This window comes from Puma concolor, chromosome E2, assembly GCF_028749965.1.
Source record: "Puma concolor isolate L17-30 chromosome E2, mPumCon1.1.hap2, whole genome shotgun sequence".
Taxonomy (NCBI): domain Eukaryota; kingdom Metazoa; phylum Chordata; class Mammalia; order Carnivora; family Felidae; genus Puma; species Puma concolor.
Genome location: NC_141681.1, coordinates 55,624,794 through 55,649,585, shown reverse-complemented (window position 1 = coordinate 55,649,585; position 24,792 = coordinate 55,624,794). Strand labels below are relative to the sequence as shown.

The 24,792-nt window shown below is 49.2% G+C and overlaps 2 protein-coding genes across 4 annotated transcripts; both read left to right on the top strand.

Moving 5' to 3' along the window:
• The first annotated feature begins 6,859 nt into the window (after window positions 1-6,859).
• Window positions 6,860-11,596, top strand: KLK7 (kallikrein related peptidase 7). Its single transcript, XM_025914751.2, has 6 exons — window positions 6,860-6,961; window positions 7,295-7,428; window positions 7,894-8,053; window positions 8,235-8,482; window positions 8,670-8,806; window positions 10,818-11,596. The coding sequence occupies exons 2-6, from the start codon at window positions 7,356-7,358 to the stop codon at window positions 10,971-10,973; spliced, it is 774 nt and encodes a 257-aa protein (XP_025770536.1). The 5' UTR covers window positions 6,860-6,961; window positions 7,295-7,355; the 3' UTR covers window positions 10,974-11,596.
• Window positions 11,597-16,019: 4,423 nt separating this feature from the next.
• On the top strand, window positions 16,020-24,686 carry KLK6 (kallikrein related peptidase 6). 3 transcript variants are annotated; one of them, XM_086690562.1, is made up of 7 exons: window positions 16,024-16,145; window positions 16,935-16,985; window positions 17,415-17,459; window positions 17,763-17,919; window positions 21,018-21,265; window positions 22,420-22,556; window positions 23,997-24,686. In XM_086690562.1, exons 3-7 carry the CDS (start codon window positions 17,417-17,419, stop codon window positions 24,147-24,149), a joined length of 738 nt encoding a protein of 245 aa, XP_086546688.1. In that variant the 5' UTR covers window positions 16,024-16,145; window positions 16,935-16,985; window positions 17,415-17,416; the 3' UTR covers window positions 24,150-24,686. The 3 variants fall into 3 exon arrangements, with proteins under 3 accessions (XP_086546689.1, XP_086546688.1, XP_025770539.1); XM_086690563.1 differs by lacking the exon at window positions 16,935-16,985 and having other exon boundaries at window positions 16,020-16,145; XM_025914754.2 differs by lacking the exon at window positions 16,024-16,145 and having other exon boundaries at window positions 16,707-16,985.
• The last annotated feature ends 106 nt before the right edge of the window (window positions 24,687-24,792 follow it).

The following is a 24,792-nucleotide window of genomic DNA, read 5'->3' as shown; positions in this document are numbered from 1 at the left end:
ACATAATATCCTCAATTTTGCCTCATGGTCTAGAAAGCCTAAAATATACACTATTTGGTCCTTTATTGGAAAAGTTTGCCAACTCCAGCTCTAAAATATAGACTCTTTTAAAACATAAAAACCTTATGTTATCACCGCTTACAGAGTTAGTAATAATTCCTTAATATCATCCAATACTCAGGTGATACTTAAATGTCCCCAATGGAATATAAACCAGAGAATACTTGAAGATTGATTTATAGTATTAAGTAGGGGCATGACTGAGGTCAGTGAGGGGAAGAGACTTGTCCAAGGTCAACCAAAATTCAGGAATCTGGGAGGGGTCAACCAAAATTCAGGGGTCTGGGAGGAAATCAGAGCACTAGGCATGGACAAAAGCTGGAAGGAGCCACTTAGTCAGGGAGCTTTTGGATAGCAACGTCAGAGTCCAAAATGAGTTCAAAATGGCTTATGTACAAGAAGAGATTGATTGATTTAGGTGGCTAAGAAGGCTGTGGGGATGGTTCATGATGTCAGAGGATGTGACATGGGTACCAGAGTCTCAAGTACTTGAAATAGTGACGTAAGCCAATTAGCTCTCTCTCACACACTCACACACTCTCTCTCTTTGACACTTTCTCTCTGACACTCTGCCTACTTTTCTCTGCTTCTGTTTGTTTTTTTTTTTTTTAATGTGTAAGCTGTTTTTCAGCTCTGCTTGTCTCTTTCCTTCTCCTTTGGGTCTCATTCTAGCCCCTGTAGACAGACTTTTTCAGAGGAAGGGAACCTAGCAGCTACAACACACCCAATTAAGCAAACACAGTAGAAACAAAGATCTCCATTCTCAGGGCATCTTCATATTACTCCCAGGGAAGAACTCTGTCTGATTGACTGAAGAACTCAGCTTGAACTGAGCCCACCCCTTTGGATCAATCATTGTTGCCAGGGAGGAAACAATGCTTTTGTCGGCTTGGCCTGGGTCGTGCATCAATCATAGTGGTTGGGTGGGCAGATGGTAAGGTTTGGAGAACTATGATTGAAACTTTCACCAGAACTATCTGAAATAAAAGAGCAGCTTCCCAAAAGAAGTGGGGAGCTGTTCTTGAAAGAAGAGGGAAGAGAATCCAGGAAGTCAGAAACAATAGGCCTTCGGAACCCAAGAGGCTGAGTCAGGAGGTCCAGGGTCACAGTGTCCAGGATCCCTCAGGGCAAGGCACAGCTGGCAGGATAACCAGATGCCTGTTCTCAGGCATGATCATGAGCTGGAGGATGAATCATCACGCAAAGGTTCAGGACACAGGTTTGAGGACAAGGGAGATATGAGGCTGGGTATCTGTGTGGAACTTGAGAGCGGGTGCTGGTGCTAAACCCACAGGGCACAGGAGGTCTCACCAGCGTGGGGTTATGCATCCTTAATAGGCTCATAGGGTCCTGAGTCCATTTGGAGCCAAATAAAACTTCCAGGGTGTGTGACAGTATCCCAGGAAAATTTTCTTCTCAGAGTGTGGGTTTGTACAATCATAATGCTATGGGCAATCCTCAGCATTTGAATTCTGCTTCTTCTGACTCCTTAGCTATATGACTTTGCTCAAGTGGTCGAACCTCTTTTAAACCTCCATTTTATCATCTATAATATGGGAAGACAGTCCTAACTTGGACCCATGTGAGAAATAAAAATGAGTTCTGAGAAGTGCCGGGCACGTCACACTGCAGGTACACAAGAAATGAAAGCTTCTTCATTCTGGATTGATGGGGTAAGGAAGCTAATATTAACTCAGCATATGCTGTGTGTATGTCCATTTTCTTTTAATAATTTTATTTAATCCTCCCGTTTGCCTTGAGAAGTAAATTTTTCTCTCCCCCACTTTATTTATTTTTTTAAACGTTTATTTATTTTTGAGACAGAGAGAGACAGAGCATGAACGGGGGAGAGTCAGAGAGAGAGGAAGACACAGAATCCGAAGCAGGCTCCAGGCTCTGGGCTGTCAGCACAGAGCCTGATGCGGGGCTCGAACTCACAGACCTCGAGATCGTGACCTGAGCCGAAGTCGGACGCTTAACCGACTGAGCCACCCAGGTGCCCTCTCCCCCCACTTTAAAGAAAGGCAAAGTGAGGCTCAGAAAAATTGAAGTCACTTACCTGAAATCACAGGACTGGCAATTAGGATTCACACCTGGGTTGGTCTGACTTGTGAGGCCAAGTTCTTTCTCTCACACCACATGGCTGAATGGCTCAGGGGTTAAGGAAAGACAGTCTACAGTTGGCAAATCTGTGGATGACAGTGGTTTGCAAACTAGTATACTAGTATTTATTTAAGTACCTCCTATGTTCCCTGGTGTGGGCTGGGTATGAACATCCGGTTTGTTCCTTCTGCTCATGTTTAGGTGTTTAGCAACAACATCAGATTAAATAATTAAACACAGAAAGACAGACATTCAGAGCACAACAGAGGAGAAGTTCAGGGGATGTATGAATGAATGACAGGGCTCCAGAGGAATGGGGCTCCTTTCTTCTTTCTGACAGAATGCTGATGAGGCAGGGAGCTGAAGAGAGAATCCAGGGATAAAGATTTGGGCACTAGATGACAAATTGGAAGTCTTACTAAAATTTCCCTCCTTAAGAAGCCAGGAGAGAAAGATAGATTACTGACTCACAGGGCTATGAGGTTAAGTGGCCTGGGGTCTAGTCCTTCTTGATTTGGGAGCCCAAGTCAGGAAGGCTGACATCCCTCAAGGCCAGGGTCCTCCTGTGGAATTGGTGACATCAGGAGTCTGAGTTCTGGGGTCTCATTTTGGATTTGATGAGAGTAAGTGTCTTAGAAAGTTTGGGGACTTAGCTTGAATTTAGTCAGTATAGGATCAATATTAGTATGGTGTTAGTTGGTAGACTTTATTTTAGAAGTTGTATGAAACAAAGAGTCAAGGTGGTGTGTGGAATTGGGAAAATGAAGGCGGGGGTGGGGAAAGGAGTTGGGCATGGAAATTAATATGGAATTTTAGATAGAAATTGGGTTGAAGAGGAGAATAGGGCTGGAAGTGGAGCCAGAGTGTTAAGATTAGTGTGATTTGGGGGTGAGTTCATGGAGAATATGTCAGTGTGGGCCTTCTGGAATATTACAGGGATGGGCACTATAGTTGTGCATGGGTCAGGCTTGGGACTGAGGCTATGGTGACATTCAGTTTTGGTCAAGGTTGAGTTTGGTTTATGGTTAGGGATTCAGGGTTTGGGTCAAGGTTTATGGTTGATTGAGGTGTAAGCCATAGCTCAAGCTAACATTTGGAGTCAGGGACTTGGTCAAGTAAGTTAGAATTGGACAAGGATAAAGCAGAATTGAGGGTTAGGTTTGGGTATGAACTGAGGTTTCAGGTTAAGACTTGGGTTTGTGTCAAGATTGGTGTTGCAAGGGGTGCCTGGGTGGCTCAGTCGGTTGAGTGTCTGACTTCAGCTCAGGTCATGATCTCGGTTCATGGGTTCAAGCCCCGCATCAGGCTCTGTGCTGACAGCTGAGGGCCTGGAGCCTGCTTTGAATTCTGTGTCTCCCTGTCTCTCTGCCCTTAACCCACTCGCATTCTGTCTCTGTCTCTCTCAATAATAAATAAACATTAAAAAGGATTTTTAAAAAATTGGTGTTGTGAACTGTGTCAGTAAGAATTGTGCTTGAAGCCAGTGACTGAGGTCTTTCTCACCTTCTCATGAGCACTTGATCATATCTGATCAGGCCTTCTCAATGGCACCATCATCCATCGAGCAGGAGACTTGAAGTCTTAACAACTGTCTCTCACACCACAACATCCATTTAATCCATGCCTAACGCCTATTGATTTTCTTCTCTGAGCACATATTGAATCTATTCTCTTATTTCCATTTTCACCTCCTAAATGGCCTTATCCAAGTCACCATCATCTCTCATCTGGATTATAGCAATAGTCTCCTTATGTGTCTACATCCCCTTAAAATCCATCCTCCATATAGGAGGTAGAGTGACATTTTGCAAACACAAATCTTGTTATGTCACTCTGTGACTGAATTCCAAGTGGTTCACCATTGTCTACAGAATAAAGTCAAACTCACCATGACATACAATGTCATGAGCCTTTGCACATACAGTTTCATCTAAATGATATACTCTCCAATCCCTTCCCATTTTATTCTTGTTAAAATTTACCGTTCTTTCAACTCTTAGCTCATTGCCACTTCCTGGGTCAAGGTCTCCAGGAAGTGCTTTCCTTCAGAGCACACATTGGACTTGTAATTTTACATTTATTTATGAATTATGCATCTTTATTTTACACTAGACTGTCAGCTCCTTGAGAGAAGGAACTCTGTCCAGGTTTGTGCACCATAGTATCCTCAGCATCTAGCCCAGCCTGTGTATATAGATGGTGCTCAATACGTATGAAGGGTTGGATCTGAAAGGCAATGTGGAAGGAGGGCTGGAAAGAGAACTAGGATTGGAGGCAGGACTGGGTTTGTTGATTACTGTGGCTTCAAGGTACAGATTCAAGTTAGAATTGGGTTTGGATTCATGGTTTAGGATCAGATTTGAATTTAACATTGAGGTTTTATTAAGGAAGATTTTGGCTGTAGGAACCAAAAACTCCAAATCAGATAGGAAACCTGAAGAAGTCACAAGATGAAGAAGCACCATAGTTGGTTAATTCACTAGCTTAGAGACCTCATCAAAGACCCCATTTATCCCCATCTCTCTCTTTGGCCATTTTCACTGTTTTGGCTTGGTCTGCCAGATGTTTCTCTCCGTGGCTCCAGCAGAACTGCCACAGTTCCATAACTTACATCCAAAAGGGACATCATCTGGCAGAAGAAAAGAGAACTCTTCAGGTGTCACTTTTGAAAATAAGACAGTCTTTCCTAGAAGTGCCCCAATGATCTTCCTCTCATTATTGGCCAGGACGGCCTTTCTTTTTTTTTTTTTTTTTTTAATTTTTTTTTCAACGTTTTTATTTATTTATGGGACAGACAGAGACAGAGCATGAACGGGGAGGGGCAGAGAGAGAGAGAGGGAGACACAGAATCGGAAGCAGGCTCCAGGCTCCGAGCCATCAGCCCAGAGCCCGACGCGGGGCTCGAACTCACGGACCGTGAGATCGTGACCTGGCTGAAGTCAGACGCTTAACCGACTGCGCCACCCAGGCGCCCCAAGGACGGCCTTTCATGTCCGTGTCTAAACCAGTCACTGGCAAGCAGAGTATGGCTTTCATGTTTGGTGCTTTTACTGCACTAAAGTGTAAGGATGAAAGATTATCCAATCAAAATCGGGGTGCTCATAGAAAGGCAGAAGGAGTGAATGCTTGGGTAGGCAACAATAATGCCTATTATGTTATGGGACAAAGGTAGAATAGGGTTGGGGTTGGCATTCAGACAAGATTTGGGCTGATAGCTGAGGAACCAGTCACGTTTTGGAGGGCTGCTTTGGAAGTTGGGGCAATTCCACTTTTAGGAATTTGCCTTCAAGTAATAATCAAATAATGGTTCCCATTTCATTTAAAGTAAAAGCCTAAGTTCTACATTGGTCTTCAAGACTCTATGTCCTTTGAGTCCTGTTATGTCTCTGATCTCATGGTCTGACCTTGTCTCCCTTGGTCATTCAGCTCCAGTCAAAACGTCTTCCCTGTTAGAATATTCTAGTCTCACACCTGCATGTTTGCTCTGCCTGGCACTCACTACCCAGAAGTCGCTACATGGATCCATTCATCATCTCCTTCAGGATTTTGCTAAGATGTCACCTTCACATGGGAGTCTTTCTAATCATTGTTCCCAACTATATAACCTTAGGGATTTCTGAGAGTGGAGAGAACCAAGAACTCCCTATCCCTCTTCCTGTTTTTATTTTTCTCCGTAGCACTTACCACCACCTAACAAACAATATATTTTATGTACTTATTTTTGTATTCATGGTCTCCACCTGCTAGGAGAGCCTCTGTGAAGGAATTTTTGTCTGCTTTGTTGACTGCTGTGTCCCCAGGAGCAAAACAGTGTCTGGCAGAGTAGATGTCCAAAGGATACTTGAATGAACACAAGGAACAAAGATGAATGTACAAAGAAGTTAGTTCATCCCAGCATTATTATAACTAAAACTATCCAAATATACTCCAGTTTGAAACACATTACATAAATCATGGTACAATCGTAGACTGGAATACTATCTGTGGAAGGAAGGAAGAGGAAATTATCTAAATAAACTACCAGGAAAAAATTGTTCAAGGCATTTTACAGAGGAAAAAAAAAGTTATATTATGGAATGCCCAGTACAGGGTTTTTGTTGTTGTTGTTGTTGTTGTTGTTGTTGTTGTTATAAATACATAGTATGATAGAAATCTATGTATATGATGATAACAGTGAGCATTTAGTAAGGTGGGATTAGGGAAAACACTCTCTTTTTAATTCATATCCCTATATCGGGGCTGGGAGTGGGTTCAGGCTCAAAGGCGCCACTAGGATCCAGACTGGACAGGTTCCCACAAGCTGGTCAGAATTAGGGCACTGGGGGTAGGTCGCCCCTGAGGGGGAACAAGGACAAGAAAATGGCCCCAGAGGAGGCCAATCCCAGAGCTCAGCCCTCCTTTGACTCCAGCTCCCGTGGCCCCCCTCAGAGCTAGCACCTGGTCTCTCCAGCCACGAGAGAGAGAGAGAGAGAGAGAGAGAGAGAGAGAGAGAGAGAGAGACACGAGACGTCGGACCAGAAGGGGCGGGGGCGAACTGGCTGGGGACCGCCCGACCCAGGCCTCCAGAGGGAGGGTGGAGAAAGAATTGAGTGCGGCCAATTGCTTTAGCCGCCTCAGGGCTTCGAGATAACTGCGAACACAGGAAGGGGGGTGTCTCAGAGCCGGCTCCACCTGCACCCCAGGGCGCTGGGGGCGGGCGTGGGGGTGGAGGTGGTATAAGAGGGCCGCCCTGCACAGGGCTGGACACGCTTGGCTCCCGACTGAGTCCGCAGCCGAGATCACATCAGACCCTCCAGAGGTGAGAAGGGGCCTCGTTTGGGGTGCGGGATGAGGCTGGCCGGACAGCTGGCTCCTGCTCCTAAGGGGAGGAGGAGCCTGGAGTCCCGGTTCTGAGGGATGAGGGGCTGGAAGTCTGCCATTTGGCGTCTGTCGGGGAAAAAGGAACTGAGGACCTAGACTTGTAGATGGGGAGGGATGGGAACCCAGATTCCTGGGTCCCAAGGAGAAGGGAGGTCTGGAGGCCTGGCCTCCTGGGTCTGAGGGAGGAAGGGCTGGGGCCGAGACCCCTGGGTCTGCTGGGGGAGAGTTGGGGGCTTGGACGACTGCTTCTTGAACTCTTTGTCCTCCCCAGTCCCAGCAGAAGAGGCCCTTCCTCTGCCTGGCAGCCCCTGGCGAGGCTCAGAGAGGCCACCATGGCAGGATCCCTTCTCTTGCCACTGCAGATCCTACTGTGGTCTCTAGCCCTGAGATCTGCTGCACAAGAAGGTGAGTGCTGAACTGGGAGGCCTGGCTTCACCCCTGGAGCCTCCCTCCATGCCCACTGACCCTTCCCAGGGCCCTCTCTCTCCAAGGACTCCCTGAGTCAGGACCCTCCCCCTGCAGCGGCTCCCGCCCAAGGAAAACAAGACTCTTCTGCCTCCTGCCCTATTTTTTCCTGCTTCCTTCTGACTCCTGGGGTCTCTGTGCCCTCCAGGCCATCTCCTGCACTCAGTGTTGCTCCCATAAGCTTCAGTGGTTGCCTCCAGACAAGATGCTTCTCCTGGGTTTCTGAGCAGACTCCCTCTGTCTCTCTCCACCGCCACGTCCTGCGTTCTCTGCACTGTTCTCCTTTTCCACCTCTGCATTCTCCTGTCTCTCTGTCTCTTTCCATCTTTCTCTCCAAAACCATCAGCTGCCTCTTCAGCCCCCTTGATGCTTGCTACCCACATTTCCCTCCATGTCTCTATCCAGCCCAGGGTGACAAGAGTGGGGAGAAGATTATTGATGGAGTCCCATGTACAAGAGGCTCCCAACCCTGGCAGGTGGCCCTGCTCCGGGGCAATCAGCTTCACTGTGGAGGTGTGTTGCTCAATGAGCAGTGGGTGCTCACCGCTGCCCACTGCAAGATGAGGTATGTGGCAAGGACTGTGGAACCCACTCTCTGGGTCTCTGTCCCCCTTTCTCAGGGTCTCGGCCCCCCTCCTTCTGGGTCTCTCTCCTCCTCTCTTGGGGTCTCTGTCTGCTTCCCTTGAGGTCCCTGTCCCTTCTCCCAATGACAGAGTTTCTCTCTGAATGCCACTGTCTCGTCCCAGTGAGTACCAGGTGCACATGGGCAGTGATCAGCTGGGTGATAAGAGAGCCCAGAAGATCCGGGCCACACAGTCATTCCGCCACCCTGGCTACTCCACTCAGACCCATGTTAATGACCTCATGCTTGTGAAGCTGGATCACCAAGCCAAGCTGTCGTCGAGTGTGAGGAAAGTCAAGCTGTCCTCCCGCTGTGAACCTCCTGGGACCACATGCACCGTTTCTGGCTGGGGCACCACCACCAGCCCGGATGGTAAGGCTGTCTCAGAGACCCAAGAGCCCTGGCTCCTGACTACTCCTCCCTCGGACCCCAGAGACAAGGAGTCAGGCCCATTTCATGACTTGAGGGTTGAGCCTCTAGCCCCATCTTCCTTCAGGGTCCAAGCACTCTGGGGGCCCCAGGTCCAGGCCTCTGACTGACCACCCCCTCTCTCCACCAGTGACCTTTCCATCGACGCTAATGTGCACAGATGTCAGACTCATCTCCTCCCAGGACTGCAAGAAGGTTTACAAGGACCTGCTGGGAAAGTCCATGCTGTGTGCTGGCCTCCCCAACTCCAAGACCAATGCCTGCAACGTGAGACTCCACCTGTCCCCATCCCTGGCTCCCCTGTCGTCCCCACAATACCGAATCTGTGCACCTGACCCTGGTACCGAACCTTCCCTTGTACCCCATCCCACCCGAGGGCCAGTTTTCCTAGCTCTCTCTATCCTGTTCTCTGCTGGGGCAGTAGTGGGAGCCCAGGAGGCTGGCATGACCCTGGGGATGGGGCAGAACGGCAGTGGGAAAGATGATGTTGAGACAGGCAAGTGAGGCACTGGCTTCAAGCCCAAACTTCAAGTGGATGCCAAAACAAATCATATTCTACTAATGCAGTATTCTACAAAATTAGAATCTGTGCAGGGGCACCTGGGTGGCTCAGTCGATTGAGTGTCCAACTTCGACTCAAGTCATGATCTCGCAGTCCGTGAGTTCAAGCCCTGCGTTGGGCTCTGTGCTGATGGCTCGGAGCCTGGAGTCTGCTTCGGATTCTGTGTCTCCCTCTCTCTGCCCTTCCTCCATTCATGCTCTCTCTCTCTCTCTCTCTCTGTCTCAAAAATAAATAAACATTAAAAAAATTAAAAAATAAATAAAATCCATACAAAAAGTCCATGATGAGCAAAATATCAGAATTTTCAGTAAAGAGCAATCAGTCTTACTGAACCACTCATTTGCCTCGGTCTCCAGTAATGATGCAGCATAGCACTGTACTGACCCTGTCTTTACCTAAAGTTGGGATACCGTGCTCAGCATGGACTTTTTCATACCAAATTTGATTTTTTTTTTTTAACTATTGCATTACAATACTATTTAGTGCAATTATTGAGATTTTGTGCCCAGAGCTAATGTCTCCTCCACATTATCCCGGTCCTACTTTTTAGGAAAGGAACTATCTCCCCTTCCTCTTTGTTCCCCCTTCTTCATCTTTTTATTTTTAATATTTATTTTATTTATTTTGAGGGAGAGAGAGAGAGAAAGCAGGGGAGGGGGAGAGAGGGAGAGAATCCCAAATAGGCTCTGAGCTTGCGCCGACAGGCACAGGACATGGGGCCTGACCTCAGGAACCATGAGATCATAACCTGCGCCGAAATCAAGAGTTGGATGCTTAACTGACTGAGCCACCCATGAACCCTGTTCATCATCTTTATAACCTCCTCTCTGTCTCTAAATGTCATCGCTTTCCATCTTCCTCTCTCTCTCTCTCCCTCCTTCTCTCTCTCTCTCTCTCTCTCTCTCATCTGCCGCTGTCACTCTTTTTATTTACCTGTCTCTACCTGTGTTCATCTCTGCTTCACCCCCTACATTTCTTCCTCTCTGTCCCCCTCTTCCTTCTGCCTTCTTTCCACCCTTCTTTCTGTACCCCCACGCTCTTTGCCCACGTCGGTACAGTCAGTTTTCAGGGGATGTGGGGTGGTGTGTGTTAGAGATGGGGGGGATGAGACAAGGATGTATGTCCTAGAGAGTGGCAGGGGGTGGGGCTTATTTCTTAGGGATGGCCAGTGTCATGAATATGCAAGTTGTGCAGTGGCACAGGGCTTCACTCCACACTCGGGAGAGTCCCGCACATGGTTTAACGCACTTCTGTTGTTGTCTTGAATCTTTTCATAATTTTTGAACAAGGGGGCTGCATATTCATTTTGCACTGCGGTCTGTGAAATATGTCATTGGCCCTGCCCCTGTTCCCCTTTCATCTCAAGGGGCATGTATCCATTCTCTGGAGACGATGTTCCTTCTCCCTCTGGCTTGGCGAAGAGTCCTTAACGAGGGGAAAGTAAGTGGGACTCTAACCTCTGGAAGCTCCCTCACCTCCCAGTGATTGGTCCCATTGGCTGGGGCACAAGTCCATGTCTTCAGATAGCCGTTTGGTTCTCTCCAGGACAGCACTAATTTGTGCTCTCCCACTGGTCCCCAGAGACCATGAGTCTTTTCCCATTGGCCAGAGTGGAAGTTCATGGTCTGGCAGGACAGAGATGTGATAACTACACACTGTGGACATGTCTGTGGTGGTTGCTCTGAAACCAAAGCTAATCTGCTCTTTCTTCTCCAGGGTGACTCAGGGGGACCACTGATGTGCAAAGGTACCCTGCAAGGCCTGGTGTCCTGGGGAACTTTCCCTTGTGGCCAACCCAATGACCCAGGTGTCTATACCCAAGTCTGCAAGTACTTCAAGTGGATAAATGAGACCATGAGAAGGCATGGCTAATCTCTGCATACCTCCCATCTCTTCATCTATACTCCTGGAACAAGAAATTTACAGAAATAAGGACGTGATGAACTGTGGTCATTATTTGACCTTACCTTTCCTCAAAGACATGTTACAACCTCAACAATATGCCATGTGTGTAAACCAATCAAATCAACAAAGGCCTAACACACAAAAACTTCAGTATTGGTAAAGACCAGCACTCTTAACCAGCGGAACTGTAAATCATGCAATTTTTATGTAAGGCAGTTTGGCAAGGTGAATTGAGACCCTTAGTTACCACCGTTGACCCTGTGATTCTGGTTTAGAAAGATATTCCTGAAAAAATAAACTAAAAATCCAACTGCGGAGCAAGGTTTGAATTCATCACAACAGTATCCTGGCAAAACAGTGGAAACACTGAACATGTCCCAAATCGGTGGATTGTTTAGATCAATAATAGGCCCGTTTGGGACAAGGATGTTAGGAAGCTGTTAAGGATAATAACTTTGCAGCATTGCTAGTGTTATTCAAGAATGTTTGTGTTGTATGATGGAACATGAAAAAAGAGATACAAATATGTGTATGTGACTCTAGCCATGTGAAATGAAATAGTCACAGAATAAAATCCGAAAAGACATGTACTAACCTGCATTCAGTGGTAGTTACAGGGTGCCTCCTTCCTTCCATTTATTTTCTGTGGGTGTGCACTTTTGCAACATGCAAACAAAGGTGGAAAAGCTCTGAAGATCTAAGGCTGGGGGAGAGGGACCCTTAAGAGAGGGAGACACATCTGATTTTGAGCCCTCGCCCTGCTCCCTGCCTAGTGACCTGTTTCTGTCCATTTCCCAGATTTTAGTTTTCCTCATCTGTAAAATGGGGGAGACAGAGAGATAGAGAGCAAGAAAAGGTCAAGAGGGAAGAAGGAAGGGCAGAGGAAAAAGAGAATAAGCCTACCTCATTGGGGTGGAAAGGACGTGAAATTGTTCCTGAGTATTTCACAGGTGGCAAACCAGGAAAGAAGGAAGTTTTTGGGAAGGATAGGGCTGGCGGGGGGATGGGACACCTGAGTCCCCCCAAGAGCCCACCCAAAGTGAGCAGCCAGTATCCCAGGTGCCAGAGGAAGATGGGGGAGGGAATTTGGGTTGGTGAGGTCCTATTCTCAAAGAAGGCAGGGGAGGGACCTCTGGAAGAGAGGAGGGAGGAGTCCCCTGTGACTCAGAGACTGGCCATGCCCCTGGCTTCATGCCATCCAAGGCTCTCTGGGCAATCACACCTCAGACGCTGCTGACAGAGGGATCCTCTCCAGCCGAAGGCTCACCCTCCTGCCTCTTTGCCAGTTTCTCCCCCAGAATTCTGAGCCACTGTCCTCCAGATCCTTCCTCTCCCCATCTCATCTCCTTGGCAAGTCTCTCCTAGCCCCCAACTCCTCTACTCCTCCCCATATTGCAGAAATCATAGGAGTCCAGACCCCTCCTCAGACCTAAGCATCCCTGCCTCCAGCACCTCTCCCCTCAGACCCAGGTGTCCCCTGGCCCCTCCTGCCTCTGTATCAGTGTCAAGTTTAAGTAAGGAATGTCAAGGGTTTCCAGCCACCATCCTCCATGAAGATCCATCAACTTCTCCTCTCCCAGGCAAGTCGCCCCAAATCAATATTCAATCTAAAGTTTAAAAAGTAATGAAACCTCGAAGTTGCACTAAATCAGCCTGGAGACACCTGGCCCTCCCTTTTGGCTGCTCCCATATACAAGTGTGGGGGTGGGTTTGTTTGCAATGACTTGAAATAGTGGTCTTGTTGGATTGTTTAAAAAATTACTTCCTTTCTTTTTGGACAGACAGCTCAGCATAGTAGACAAAGGCACTGACTCCAGAACCAGGCTTCTTGGATTCCAGCCCCTACAAGCTATTTGCACATGACTTCCCCATTCCTCTTCCTTCATCCTTGAAGTGAGAGAAATAACACCTATTTCCCAAGTCTGTTATGAAGATTAAATAAACTTAATATTCAGAAAGTGCTAGAACAGTGCCTAACATGGAATAAGCCGTCAGTTGAAGCCGTATTGGCTCTTATTGTCTGTAATTTCTGGCACTTTTTTCCTTGCTTACACTCTCAAAGTTTTCTTGTAACACGTTTTCTTTATTGAAGACTTTTGCAGAGCATGTCAATTTGGAGAAAAACATCTTGTACATAAGCATGCGTGGCACGCAGAGAGGGCAGAATCCTAAAGGTCACTGGCAGATGCCTGCAGTTGGGGACTTCATTATCTCTCTTCTAGAGGCTCTTAGAGGTGGAGCTCCACACCGCCTATCACCTCCCTCCTTTCCCACAAGGCTCTCTCAACAACTCCCCCTAGCCCTCCCATCCCTTATTCCAATAAGGTACACCCGGTGGGAGCACCAAAAGGTGGATCATGTCTACCGCCATGTTGGAAATTGAGTTCCAATCCAAAAGGCCCCACCATTTCCTGAGTGTTGGATGTTGAATAATTAACTTCCTTCTCTGAGCCTCAGTTTCTTCTTTGTAAAATGGGAGTGGGTGTAATGAAGTCATTTAATCATTTGGTCAACATTTTCCAAGGCTTCCTCTGGGCCAGGTCCTGTGAGGGCACTTGGGACACAGGGGTGACTTAGCCTCAGTGCCTGCCCTCAAGGAGCTCATGATTCAGTGGGGGAGGGGGGTGATGTGGATCCAGATGCTTACGGTCCAAGGTGACCTGGGGGAGGCACCTGCTGTGGGAACCTAGGTGAGAGAGTGACTAACCCAAGTGCAGGGAGTGGAAGTTGGAAGGTGTTCAGGGAAGGCTTCCTGAAGGAGGTGATATCTAAGCAAAGACTTGAAAGACAAGTTGTGGCCAGGGGAAGGTGAGAAGAGCATTTGGAGAGGGAGAATAGCATGGGTGAGGGCCCAGAGGTGAGAGAGCAATCTTCATGGCTGGAGCACGAGACCCATGGGCAGAGCTGGGCTGTGCAATGTGGTGGTTTCTCACCACGGTGGCTCCTGAGTTGTGAAATGTGGCAAGTTGTAAATGAGATGTGCTGTAAGGGAAAGACACATCAGATTCCAAACACCGTGCAAAAAATAAGAAGGCAAACTATCTTTAAACATGTTCTTATTTCGATTTCACGCGGCAATATTGGATGTATTGGGTTAAATGAAATATTAAAATGAACTTGTTTCTTTTTACTATTTATTTTAAAAATTTTTTAATTTTTAATTTTCTAAAAATTTTTAATATTTATTTATTTTTTGAGAGAGAGAGAGAGGGAGAGAGACAGAGCCCAAACAGGAGAGGGGCAGAGTGAAAGGAGACACAGAATCTGAAGCAGGCTCCAGGCTCCAAGCTGTCAGCACAGAGCTTGACGTGGGGCTTGAAATTACAAACCACATGATCATGACCTGAGCCGAAGCCGGACGCTTCATTGAGCCACCCAGGCGCCCGTAATTAATTTTTTTTTTATTTTAGAGAGAGAAAGCAAGCAGGAGAGAGGAACAGAAGGAGAGGGAAAGAGAGAGAGAGAGAGAGAGAGAGAGAACCTTAGGCAGACTCTATGTTCATCACGGAACCCAATGCAGGGCTCGATCCCACGACTCTGGGATCATGACCTGAGCCAAAATCAAGAGTTGGATGCTCAACCGGCTGAGCCACACCTAGATGTCCCTCTTTTTACTATTTAAAAAAAGAAGTGTGGTTATTAGAAAATTTAAAAGTGCACGTATACTTGGCATTATATTTCTATTGACCAGTGCTGCCCTGGATGCTGAAGGGTCTCCCAACACCTGGCTGAGGGGCTGGGACTTTGTCCCAGGGATGATGGGGCAGCCAGAGCAGGGCTATGAGCAGGAGAGGGGCAGGGTCAGCTCTGGGTGCAGGAAGACCCCTCTGGGGTCAAGGGAAGGATACAGAGAAGGGGGAAGAGCCCAGGGTGGTGCTCCAGGTGGGCGAGAAGCAGGTCTGAGCTGGGATCAGGGACATGGGGAAAGAGAGGAGGGAGCCAACAGAGAGAGAAGGTGCTGGGTCGGGCTGTGAGAGATCCAGCCAGCTGTCAGGGAGGATGGCGGGTTCTGAGAAGATGCTGAGTTCAGTGGGAACGTGGGTGTGAGGGGCCTGGAGGAGGTTGGGAGCATGGGAGCAGTCTGAGAGCACTTTGAATGCCAAATGTTGACTTTCATCCCCCAGTGCCAGGCCCAAGCTGGTGCCGAGGTGGACATTACTGACACCAGTTGTCCTCATGTCCAGTGATCGGCCCACAAGTCCCCATTTTCCTTCTCATGCTCTGTGCTCATCACATCCATTTTTATTTCCCTCCCCGAGGCCACGCTCTTGCTCGTCAGCCCACATCCACCACAAGCCAGGCCTCTACGCCCTGCTTCTCCTGACCCCAGGCCCGACTTTCAAGGCCCAGCTTCAAAGGCACCTCCTCAAATCCCCCTGGATCCCTCCATAGCACCCGAGGCCCCCATTTCGCACTCCCACATCCCTCTCGCGTTTTCTTGCATCCCTGCTTATTTCCCAGCCTCTCCCTACACGTTGAATCTCATCGTAAACCGCCCCCCCCCCCCGCCCCGTCTCCCTAAACTAACCCACATCTGGGCAAGGGCACAGGCTTCTCATGGAAATGCAGGGGAAGCCAGGGGGGGATAAGCAGACAGAGATGTGGAGAGTGTCAACAGAGACTCAGAGAATAGGGAGAGAGACAGACAGAGATCCAGAGAAACAGATGGGGAAAGAGGCGGAGGAAACCCAGGAAAACAGAGAGAAAGAGAGAGACGGATGTGGAGACACCCTCACCGTGGCCAGAGGGGACAGAGGTGGACAGTGAGACCTCAGAGGTGGACAGACTTAAAGCAGGGGGACCAGGAGGGTCAGAGGTCCTCATATCCGGGCAGAGGTGGGTGGACAATCAAAGGACAGCAACAGGACTGTCAGACAGGGACAAAGGGAAGCTATTGACACAGCCGCCCGCCTGCCCGGAAGAGAGGTTGAGAAACGGAGCTTCTGGGAGCATGGCACTGGGTGTTGGGGGCGGACAAAGCCCGATTGTTCGAGGCCCCTTTCCCCACAGCGCCAGGGCCTGCGCCCCAGCCCAGGGCAGAGGCGGATGCCAGCTTGGTGACACATGCTTTCTCACTGGCTTGCTGATTACGGTGGGGACACGGAGGTCGTCAGCACCCACAGAGGGACTTACGGGCAGGTGCGTGAATCACCCCAACCCCACTGACCCACGCGGCCTGGTTTTCAGCACCTGAGGGCAGCAGGCCCAGAGGTGGTGGGATCCCTGCAGGCTGGGGGGGCACTGTTTGCTCCCCTGGGCATTGGTATTTGGGTCCTTAGACATCTTCTTGCTTAAGGACCTAGAAGTCTAGGGACTGAGGAGGACAAGTTCCCATCTTTCCTCCTTTAGGCTCAAAAGTGTGCATGCCTAGGCCCTTCTCCTGAAGGTCTAGAATTCTAGGGCCCCCTCCCCTCCTCCCTCAGAACCTAGAGTCTGACCCCCAGCCTCTCCTCCTTCAGACCCAGGAGTCCAGACCCCCAGCCCTTCCTCCCTCAGACCCAGAAGTCCAGGCCACCAGTGCACTCAGGGGCTGGTGTTCCCTTCCATGGAAGCCCAGTCAGGGGTCATCGGGAGCAGGGCCATGGGGCCGTGGGGATGGAAGGAATGTGTGTGGGAGGTCTGGGTGAGGAGGAAAGGGTGGGGCGGCCTCCTGCCTCAGGGACCTGGGGAGACAGGGGTTAAAAGGAAGCACCAGGAGTGTCTGGGGACAGGAACAGCCTCTTCCAGGGAGGCCAGGAAGCCCGGGTGTCTGTCTGGCCTGGGCCCCACAGCCCATACATCCTCTGCTGTCTGTCTCACTGGCTCTGGCTCTTAGGCACCCTCTCTGCTTTCAGTGTCCCGTCTCTCCCCATAACACCCTGCATTTCTGACTCTCTCTGCCTCTTTGTCTATCTGCCTGCGCACGTGCTGTCCCTGCCCCAACCCAAGAACCCCTCGGCCAGGAGTCCTCTGGACCCCCAGGTAGCCGGCCCCCAGCAGGTAAGATCACACTGCACCCCAGAACCTCCAGGTGTGGGGTGAGTGACAGGGTAAGCACAGAGCCAAGGTGCAGAAGAAAAACCCCATGGGGAGGGAAGAAGTTCAGAGCCCCTCCTGGGCCATGCCCTTCTGTGGGCAGGCAGCCACACTGGAGCCCAGAGGAGTTAGAGACTAAACGAGAATCACACTGTGAGCCGCTGACTGCCCCAGCGGTTCCGGCTTCTCGCTCAGCCCGCCCTCGTGGGACCCCAGGATGGAAGTCATGGTTAGAGTGACAAGAAATCAGGAGGCTAGGTGAAGGACAGATGTCAAGGGTCAGAAGAACATGCAGGCTGGAGTGGAGGGGGGATGGCGGAGGATGGGAGGAAGGGCCTGGGGCGGGGGTTGGTCTGAGGCAGAGACTGAGGAGCATTTGGCTTCCTTTCTCAGGAATGGGCACGAAGACGCTGGTAGTACTGATCCTGATGGCCGCAGGTGGGAAGAAAGGGGACAGGATGGGGCAGTTTGGGGTGCAGTGGGGGCTGCTGATGGGAAGGAGTTTGAGGATGGGGATGGGCTTCACAGAGATATGGAAGTGGGGTGGGCTTGGAGTGAGGAGGAAGTCGGGAGCTAGGTTAAGGATGGGGGGGCACAGACAGGAAGGGGAGTGGGAGGTGGTCTGAAAGATGGGGAAGAGTTTGAGGGTGGGGGTGGGAAGAAGATGACCTGGGGTTCACCCTGGGGGATTCACCCAGTGTCTCCAGGCCTCCTCCCTGACTCAGACCCTTCCTCTCTCAGCCTGGGCGGAGGAGCAGAATAAGGTGCTGCATGGCGGACCGTGTGAGCAGACGTCTCACCCCTACCAAGCTGCCCTCTACACATCAGACCACTTGCTCTGCGGAGGGGTTCTCATTCACCCGCTGTGGGTCCTCACCGCTGCCCACTGCAAAAAGCCGTGAGTCTCCCCTCTGGGAGTGAGGAGTAGTTGCAGTGAGGCCTCGATGGGTGTGTGTGGGGGGGGGGTGTCTTGCAGATTTCAGGCACAAAGTAACACACACATCCCCCTGCCCCAGCACAAGACCACCTGGTAACCAGGTTCATCTGGCCAGTATTTAACTGAGCATTAACTATCTGTCAGGCACTGTCTGGGGCCCTGGGGATACAGCAGTGAAAAAGACAAGCAAAATTGCTACCTTTACGAACAACAGACCTTCTAATTGGGGAATCAGATCGTGTGGGGTCCTGTAGGCAGCAATGGCTCATTGGATTTCATTCTTAGTGCAGTGAGAAGCCACTGGACAGTTTCATTCAGGGAAGCAGCACGATCTGATTCACATTTTTTAAAAAATGTATTTATTTTTGGGAGAGTGCAAGCAAGGGAGGGGCAGAGAGAGGGGGGCAGAGGATCCAAAGCAGGCTCTCCGCTGACAGGCTGACCACAGTGAGCCCGATGTGGGGCTCAAACTCATGAGCCACGAGATCATGACCTGAGCTGAAGTCGGATGTTCGACCGACTGAGCCATCCAGGTGCCCCTGATTCACATTTCTTTAGAGCACCCTGGCTACCGTATTGAAAGTGGGCTGGGCAAGGAGAAATGAAGGGATGCATGTAGATTAACCTAAGGATGATGGCTTGGACCAGCGTGGTGGCAGTGGGGACGGAGGATAGGTGGAAAGTTTGGGAGGTATTTTGAGACTCAGCCAGCAGGACTTGGGGATGTAGCATGGAAGAAGCAGGGCTGACCTCCAGGTATTTGACTCAAACAAGTGGGTGTTTTGTGGTGTCTCTCTGAGCCAGGGGAGAGGGAAAGAGAGCCAGGTTGGATATGGGCAGAGGAGTGTCAGACACTTTGCTTTAGCCATGGTGATTCTGAGATATGAGGGAGATGTCCAAGAAGCATGAAGGTCAGCCACTGGTGCTCCAGTGAGAGGTCAGAGCTGGAGGTAAACCTGAAGGTGTCACCACAAATAAGTGGTAATTTAAACACAGGGTGGGATGAGATCATCCAAAAAGTGGACACAGGTAGAAAAGCAAAGAAGGCCCAGGACTAATCCTCAGGGCACTAATGACCACTAGTTAGATTAACAGTTGCCATTTTGTTCAACGCTAACTACAGACCGGGTGCTGAGTTAAGCGGTTTATATACATATATTTCCTGGAATCTCTACAGTAAGGGACTCTTGGCCCCATTTAGCAGATGAGGACACTGAGACTCAGAGATGTAGTAAGTGGCAATTCAAGTGTTTGTAAACCTACAGGTGCCACTCCCCACTGTGGGGGGAGGGGTTTAATCATGCAAGGTTATGGACTTAAGGGTCCCCTGCACGGTTCCCCCCATGCTCAGGCATTGCGCTCACCATTCTCGTTCATCCATTTGGTACACATCGATCAAAGCATCTGCTAAGAGCCAGATTTGAGCTGAGCAGTGGGGACTCAGCAGTGGATGAGAGAAATACAGAGCCTCTATTCTTGGGAACACAGGAGCAGAAAGGCACAGAATGTTTTTTGACGAACAAGCCCATGGAAAATCATATAATTACAAATTACCCTAAGTCTAGTGGAGGAAAAGAACAGGGATGTTCCCTAAGAGAAAAAAAACAGAGGTACCCACTTTAGATAGAGGAGGGTGTCAGGAAGGACCTTCTAATGAGATGCAGTTCAAGCTGAGGCATGGAAAATGAACAAGGGTAGACAAATGAAGAGGGAGGAAGAGCATTTAGAGCAGCAGAAGTGCAAAGACAAAGGCCCTGAGGTGGAAACAGTCTGGAGTGCACTAAGAAATTTACCGGTTCACAGCAAGGTAGAGGATGGTGGAAAGAATTTTATTCCAAGGGCAATGGGGAGCCACGAGAAAACTTTGAGCAAAGGAGTGACTCTTTGATCCATTTCACAAATGTTCATTGGTTATCTATCGTAAATATGACAGACACAGGTCTAGGCACTGAGGACGCTATATCTGAACAAAACAAAAATCCCATTTGATATTCTAGAGCTGTGCCACCTAATGTGATAGCCACAAATGGCCAATTAAATTTACATTAAGAAAAATGCAATGGGATGACAAATCCAGGGGCCACATGTCAAGTGCTCAGTAGCTGCTTGTGTCTAGTGGCCACCATATCAAACAGCTGCATGCCTGAGAAAGTTCTATTGAACAGTGCTGCTATGGTAGAAAGAAAGAAAATAAAACAAGTAAATATTTAACAATAAAGATATAGTATATCAGATGGTAATGGTAGGTTCTCTGGTGGCAAAGAAAGCAGGAAGGGGAAATAGGACTTGCATACTAGGATAGATATTTGCACTTAAATTGGGTCATCAGGGAAAGCCTCACTGAGAAGGTGGCATTTGAAGGAAGTGTGGGAGGGAGCCTTGCAGCTATGAGGGGAAAAGAGTTGCTGGCAGAAGGAGCAGCCAGTGCAAAGACCCTGGGGTGATAGGATGACTGCTGTGTTCAAGGAAAGGCAGGGAAGCAAGTGTGGCTAGAGCAGAAGGAGTGGGTTGAGGTGATATCTGAGAGGTGATGAAGATAGGATGTGCAGAACCTTGTGGGTTAGGGTGAAAACGTTAGCCTTTATTCTGAGGGAGATGGGAGTCATGGGAGGGGCCTGAGCAGAGGAGGGACAGGAGGAGGCAGGATATTTTATGTCATTAACATGTCTCCGGTTGTTTTGTGGAAGATAGACTGTGGAAGGGCAAAGGCAGAAACGAGGAGTCCAGTGAGGTGGCTTCTGCCAACATTCTAGTAAGAGGCAATGGCTCCAGACCAAGATGGCAGCAGTGGGAGTGAGATGTGGTCACGTCCTGGATATAGTTTGGAGAGCCAAAAGGATCTCTGGACAGCTTTTGTGTGAGGCATGAAATAAAGAGAGTCAAGAATAGTCTCCCAGGTTATTCTGGAAGGATGAAGTTGTCATTTTCTGAGCTGGGAGGAGAACAGGACAGATGGTCCATGGTGCACCAGGCCACCCTTTCTTGCCATCGCAGCCCTCTCTGAAGTCTCAGCTGCAGTCCAAGGGCTCCAGGTAAGACCCAGCCCTCCTCTTTCCCAGGAATCTTCAGGTCTACCTGGGAAAACACAACCTTCAGCAAAGGGAGAGTTTCCAGGAGCAGAGCTCTGTTGTCCGGGCTGTGGTCCACCCTGGCTATAATGCTGCCACTCATGACCAGGACATCATGCTGTTACGCCTGTCTCACCCAGCCAAATTCTCTGAACGCATTCAACCACTCCCCTTGGAGCAAGACTGCTCGGCCAACCACACCAGCTGCCACATCCTAGGCTGGGGCAAGACAGCCGATGGTCAGTAGGAGGAGGGTGATGGGGAAGCGCCAATGGGTGACAGGCTATGGAGGAGGTGGGCTCATAGTGAGGACCAATGGGGCAGTCTGTCAATGTGTGAAAGGTCAGTGTGGAGGGGAGGCAAATATGGGAGTAGGGCGAATGAGTGAACAGTCAGTGGAGAAAGTAGACCCATGAGTGAATGGTATGGAGAGATGGGCCATAAGATGGAGGATCAATGAAAAAGGAGGGTCAGTGGGAAGATTCTAATCAAGAAGGAGGCCAATGATCAAAAGAAACCAATCAGGACGCACAGATGATAAATGTCTCTTCTCAAGAAGAGATAAATGGAGGATGGACTAATGGAAGAAGAGGTATCAATAAAGCATGGCAGCCAGCTAAAAGATGTTAATTGAGAGTGCAAATGGGGTAGAGAGTGATAATAGAGAGGAACCAATGAGGAAGAGTCAATGGTCAAGAGGAATCACTAGACGGAGGACTGGGGGAGGAACAAGTCTAATAGGTCAGCAGGAACCACTGAAGGTGGGTGGGCCGGTAAGTGAAGGGCCAAAAAGGGAAGGTGGACCATTGGGTGAAGGACCAATAGGAAGGGAGAGCCAATGAGGGAGGTGGGTTCGTTTAGAAAGAGCCAATGAGGGAGGTGGACCACTGGATGAAGGGCCAATAGGAAGGGAGAGCCAATGGGAGCGGGGGCGGGGAATGAAACCAGTTAGGAAAGCACCAATGGTCAAGTGTTGGCCAGTCAAGATGAACCAATGGAAAGAAGGGTCCAGTGAATGATGAAAGGGTGGAGTAGGGACTAACAGAATAGAGTCTAGAGGTCCCTTGGAACAATTGAAGAAGGTGGGATCAATTAAAGAGAAGAGTAGAGGCTGAACCTTAGAGAAAGGGAAAACCAATAAGATATGAGGATTCCCAGAGAAAAGGTGATTAATAAGGAAGAAGGGCCAATGAGAGGAAAGAATGATGTAAAGAGGGACCAATCAAGAGTCAGAGCCAATGGGTTTTTATGAAAGAAAGACAAATTGGAAGAAGGAAATCAGTGGGAAGTAAGGACCAATAGGGGAGAGGTGACTCATAGGGGTTGGAAGATCGCTGGTGAGGACGTGAGAAGGACAGGTTGTGAGATGAGCCTGGCCCATCTTTCTCTGCAGGTGGATTTCCTAACACCATCCAGTGTGCATACATCCATCTGGTGTCCCATGAGGAGTGTGAGCGTGCCTACCCCAGCCAGATCACCCGGAACATGGTGTGTGCTGGGGATGAAAAGTACGGGAAGGATTCCTGCCAGGTGAGGCCACCAGGACCTGCCAGTGACATAGCCAAGAGCAGAGACAGGAAGAAAGAGATACACAGACCCAAATAGAGCTTTCCATGCTGGGAGACAATCCCAGGGAGAGAGTCTTAATTTGATACTCAGAGACACAGCCAGGAACAGGCAGAGATATAAAGACAGCCAGTAGAGACAAGGACGGAGATGGAGAGGTCAAGAACCAAAGAGACACAATAAGGAGGCAGATGGTGTGAGGGGACCATCCTTCCTCAGACAGAACCCCTGAAAGTCCTGTTTGGACATGGCCGAGCTCTGGAGGTGGGCAGACCACAGCTGCAGAGAGACAGGGCTCATCCCCACTCCCAAATACCTCCTTTAACTTGGGGGTTTTGTTTTTCCCCATCATCCATCAGATCTCTCCTATTTATGGCAAAATTTACCCCAGTGCATTGAGGGACGTGAAGAGACCAGTCAAGAGGGAGAAAGAGACAGAGACAGAGAAAACGATACACAGCAAGTTGGACGCAAAGAAAGGGCAATCAGACAGACCCCATTTCCACAACTGTCTTTTCTCGCTCCAGTTTTGTCGACACGCATGCATACATCACGGTAGAAGTTTCAGGTGTATAGCATAGTGTTTGACTTCCATATATTGTGGAATGATTGTTGCAGTCAGTTAACTTAGTACCTGTTATCCCCTGTGGATTCAATAAAAAGAGAAGCAAAAAAGATGGGAACCCAATCCCCACTCCCCAGATTAGAAATAGTGTGAATTTGTTCAGATCTGGCTTTTGTAAAGAGGGGCCTGATTACAACTAATAGTTTCTCTTTTTTTTAATGTTTTGTTTATTTTTTTTTAATTTTTTTTTTCAACGTTTATTTATTTTTGGGACAGAGAGAGACAGAGCATGAACGGGCGAGGGGCAGTGAGAGAGGGAGACACAGAATCGGAAACAGGCTCCAGGCTCTGAGCCATCAGCCCAGAGCCCGACGCGGGGCTCGAACTCGCGGACCGCGAGATCGTGACCTGGCTGAAGTCGGACGCTTAACCGACTGCGCCACCCAGGCGCCCCTGTTTTGTTTATTTTTGAGACAGAGAGACAGTGAGACAGAGCACGAGTGGGGAGGGGCAGAGAGGGAAGGAGACACAGAATCTGAAGCGGGCTCCAGGCTCTGAGCCATCACCACAGAGCCTGACACGGGGCTCAAACTCACAAACTATGGGATAATGACTTCAGCCAAAGTCGGACGCTTATCCAACTGAGCCACCTAGGCGTCCCCACCCCACCCCAAGAGATTTTATTTTTAAGTAATCTCTACACCCAACATGAGGCTCAAACTCACAACCCCGAGATCAGGAGTTGCATTCTCCACCGACTGAACCAGCCATGAGTCACTGTCTCTCTTTCTTTCCTCTGTGTGTGTTTCTGTATCTGACTCTCTCCCTCTCTTCCACAGGGCGATTCCGGGGGCCCGCTGGTGTGTGGAGACCGTCTCCGAGGTCTTGTGTCATGGGGAAATGTCCCCTGTGGATCCAAGGAGAAGCCAGGAGTCTACACTGATGTCTGCAGATATGGCCACTGGATCCGAAAAACCATTCAGGCCAACTAACCCTGACATGTGACATCCAACTCTTGACCTGTGACCCCCACCTGCTGGCTCCAGAATATCTCTGACCAAGACTTTACCTTCCCCCCACCTGCCTAGATCCAACCCTTAATGCTTAATAAAAGCAGCGACATGACAGCACAAATTCACCCTGATTTTACCCCAGCCCCATCCTCGCATCACTGGGGGCAAGTGGGGATATGAGCTAAGGTCTTACCCCCACCACTAAGAGAATACAGGAAAACTCCTTCCAAGCATCTCTTCTTTCCTGGTTGTCTCATGGGCTCTATTCCTTCGTGCAGAGGGGTGGTCACAAGTCTGGCAAATTTCTGCTCCTTGCGAGTCGTCTGCCCTTAGGAAGTGACTTCCTTCACTGTGTAGATTTTCTCATCTGTAGCATAAGGATAATGACAGGACATTCCTCATTAGGTGGCAGCTGTCATTGGGAAGATTCAAGATTCCAAACGTGTGGAACACAGACAAGAGGCCCTGACACCCTAACACACCTGCTTGAACAATAAAGAGTGGATTTTATTATTATTGTGATTTTTTTTTTTTTTTTTTTGCTTTTATTCCATGTCTGCCTCTCTGAAACCCGGATATTCTTAGTTACCTTTTACAGCCCAGTTTGGTTTTTCCTCCCCTC

Coding starts and splice junctions, on each gene's coding strand:
- KLK6 (XM_086690563.1), top strand. CDS start 17,417: ATGGGCACGAAGACGCTGGTAGTACTGATCCTGATGGCCGCAG. Junction 17,460..17,762: donor ACTGATCCTGATGGCCGCAG/GTGGGAAGAAAG, acceptor TTCCTCTCTCAG/CCTGGGCGGAGGAGCAGAAT. Junction 22,557..23,996: donor ACGGGAAGGATTCCTGCCAG/GTGAGGCCACCA, acceptor TCTCTTCCACAG/GGCGATTCCGGGGGCCCGCT.
- KLK7 (XM_025914751.2), top strand. CDS start 7,356: ATGGCAGGATCCCTTCTCTTGCCACTGCAGATCCTACTGTGGTCTCTA. Junction 8,483..8,669: donor CACCACCACCAGCCCGGATG/GTAAGGCTGTCT, acceptor TCTCTCCACCAG/TGACCTTTCCATCGACGCTA. Junction 8,807..10,817: donor CCAAGACCAATGCCTGCAAC/GTGAGACTCCAC, acceptor TTTCTTCTCCAG/GGTGACTCAGGGGGACCACT.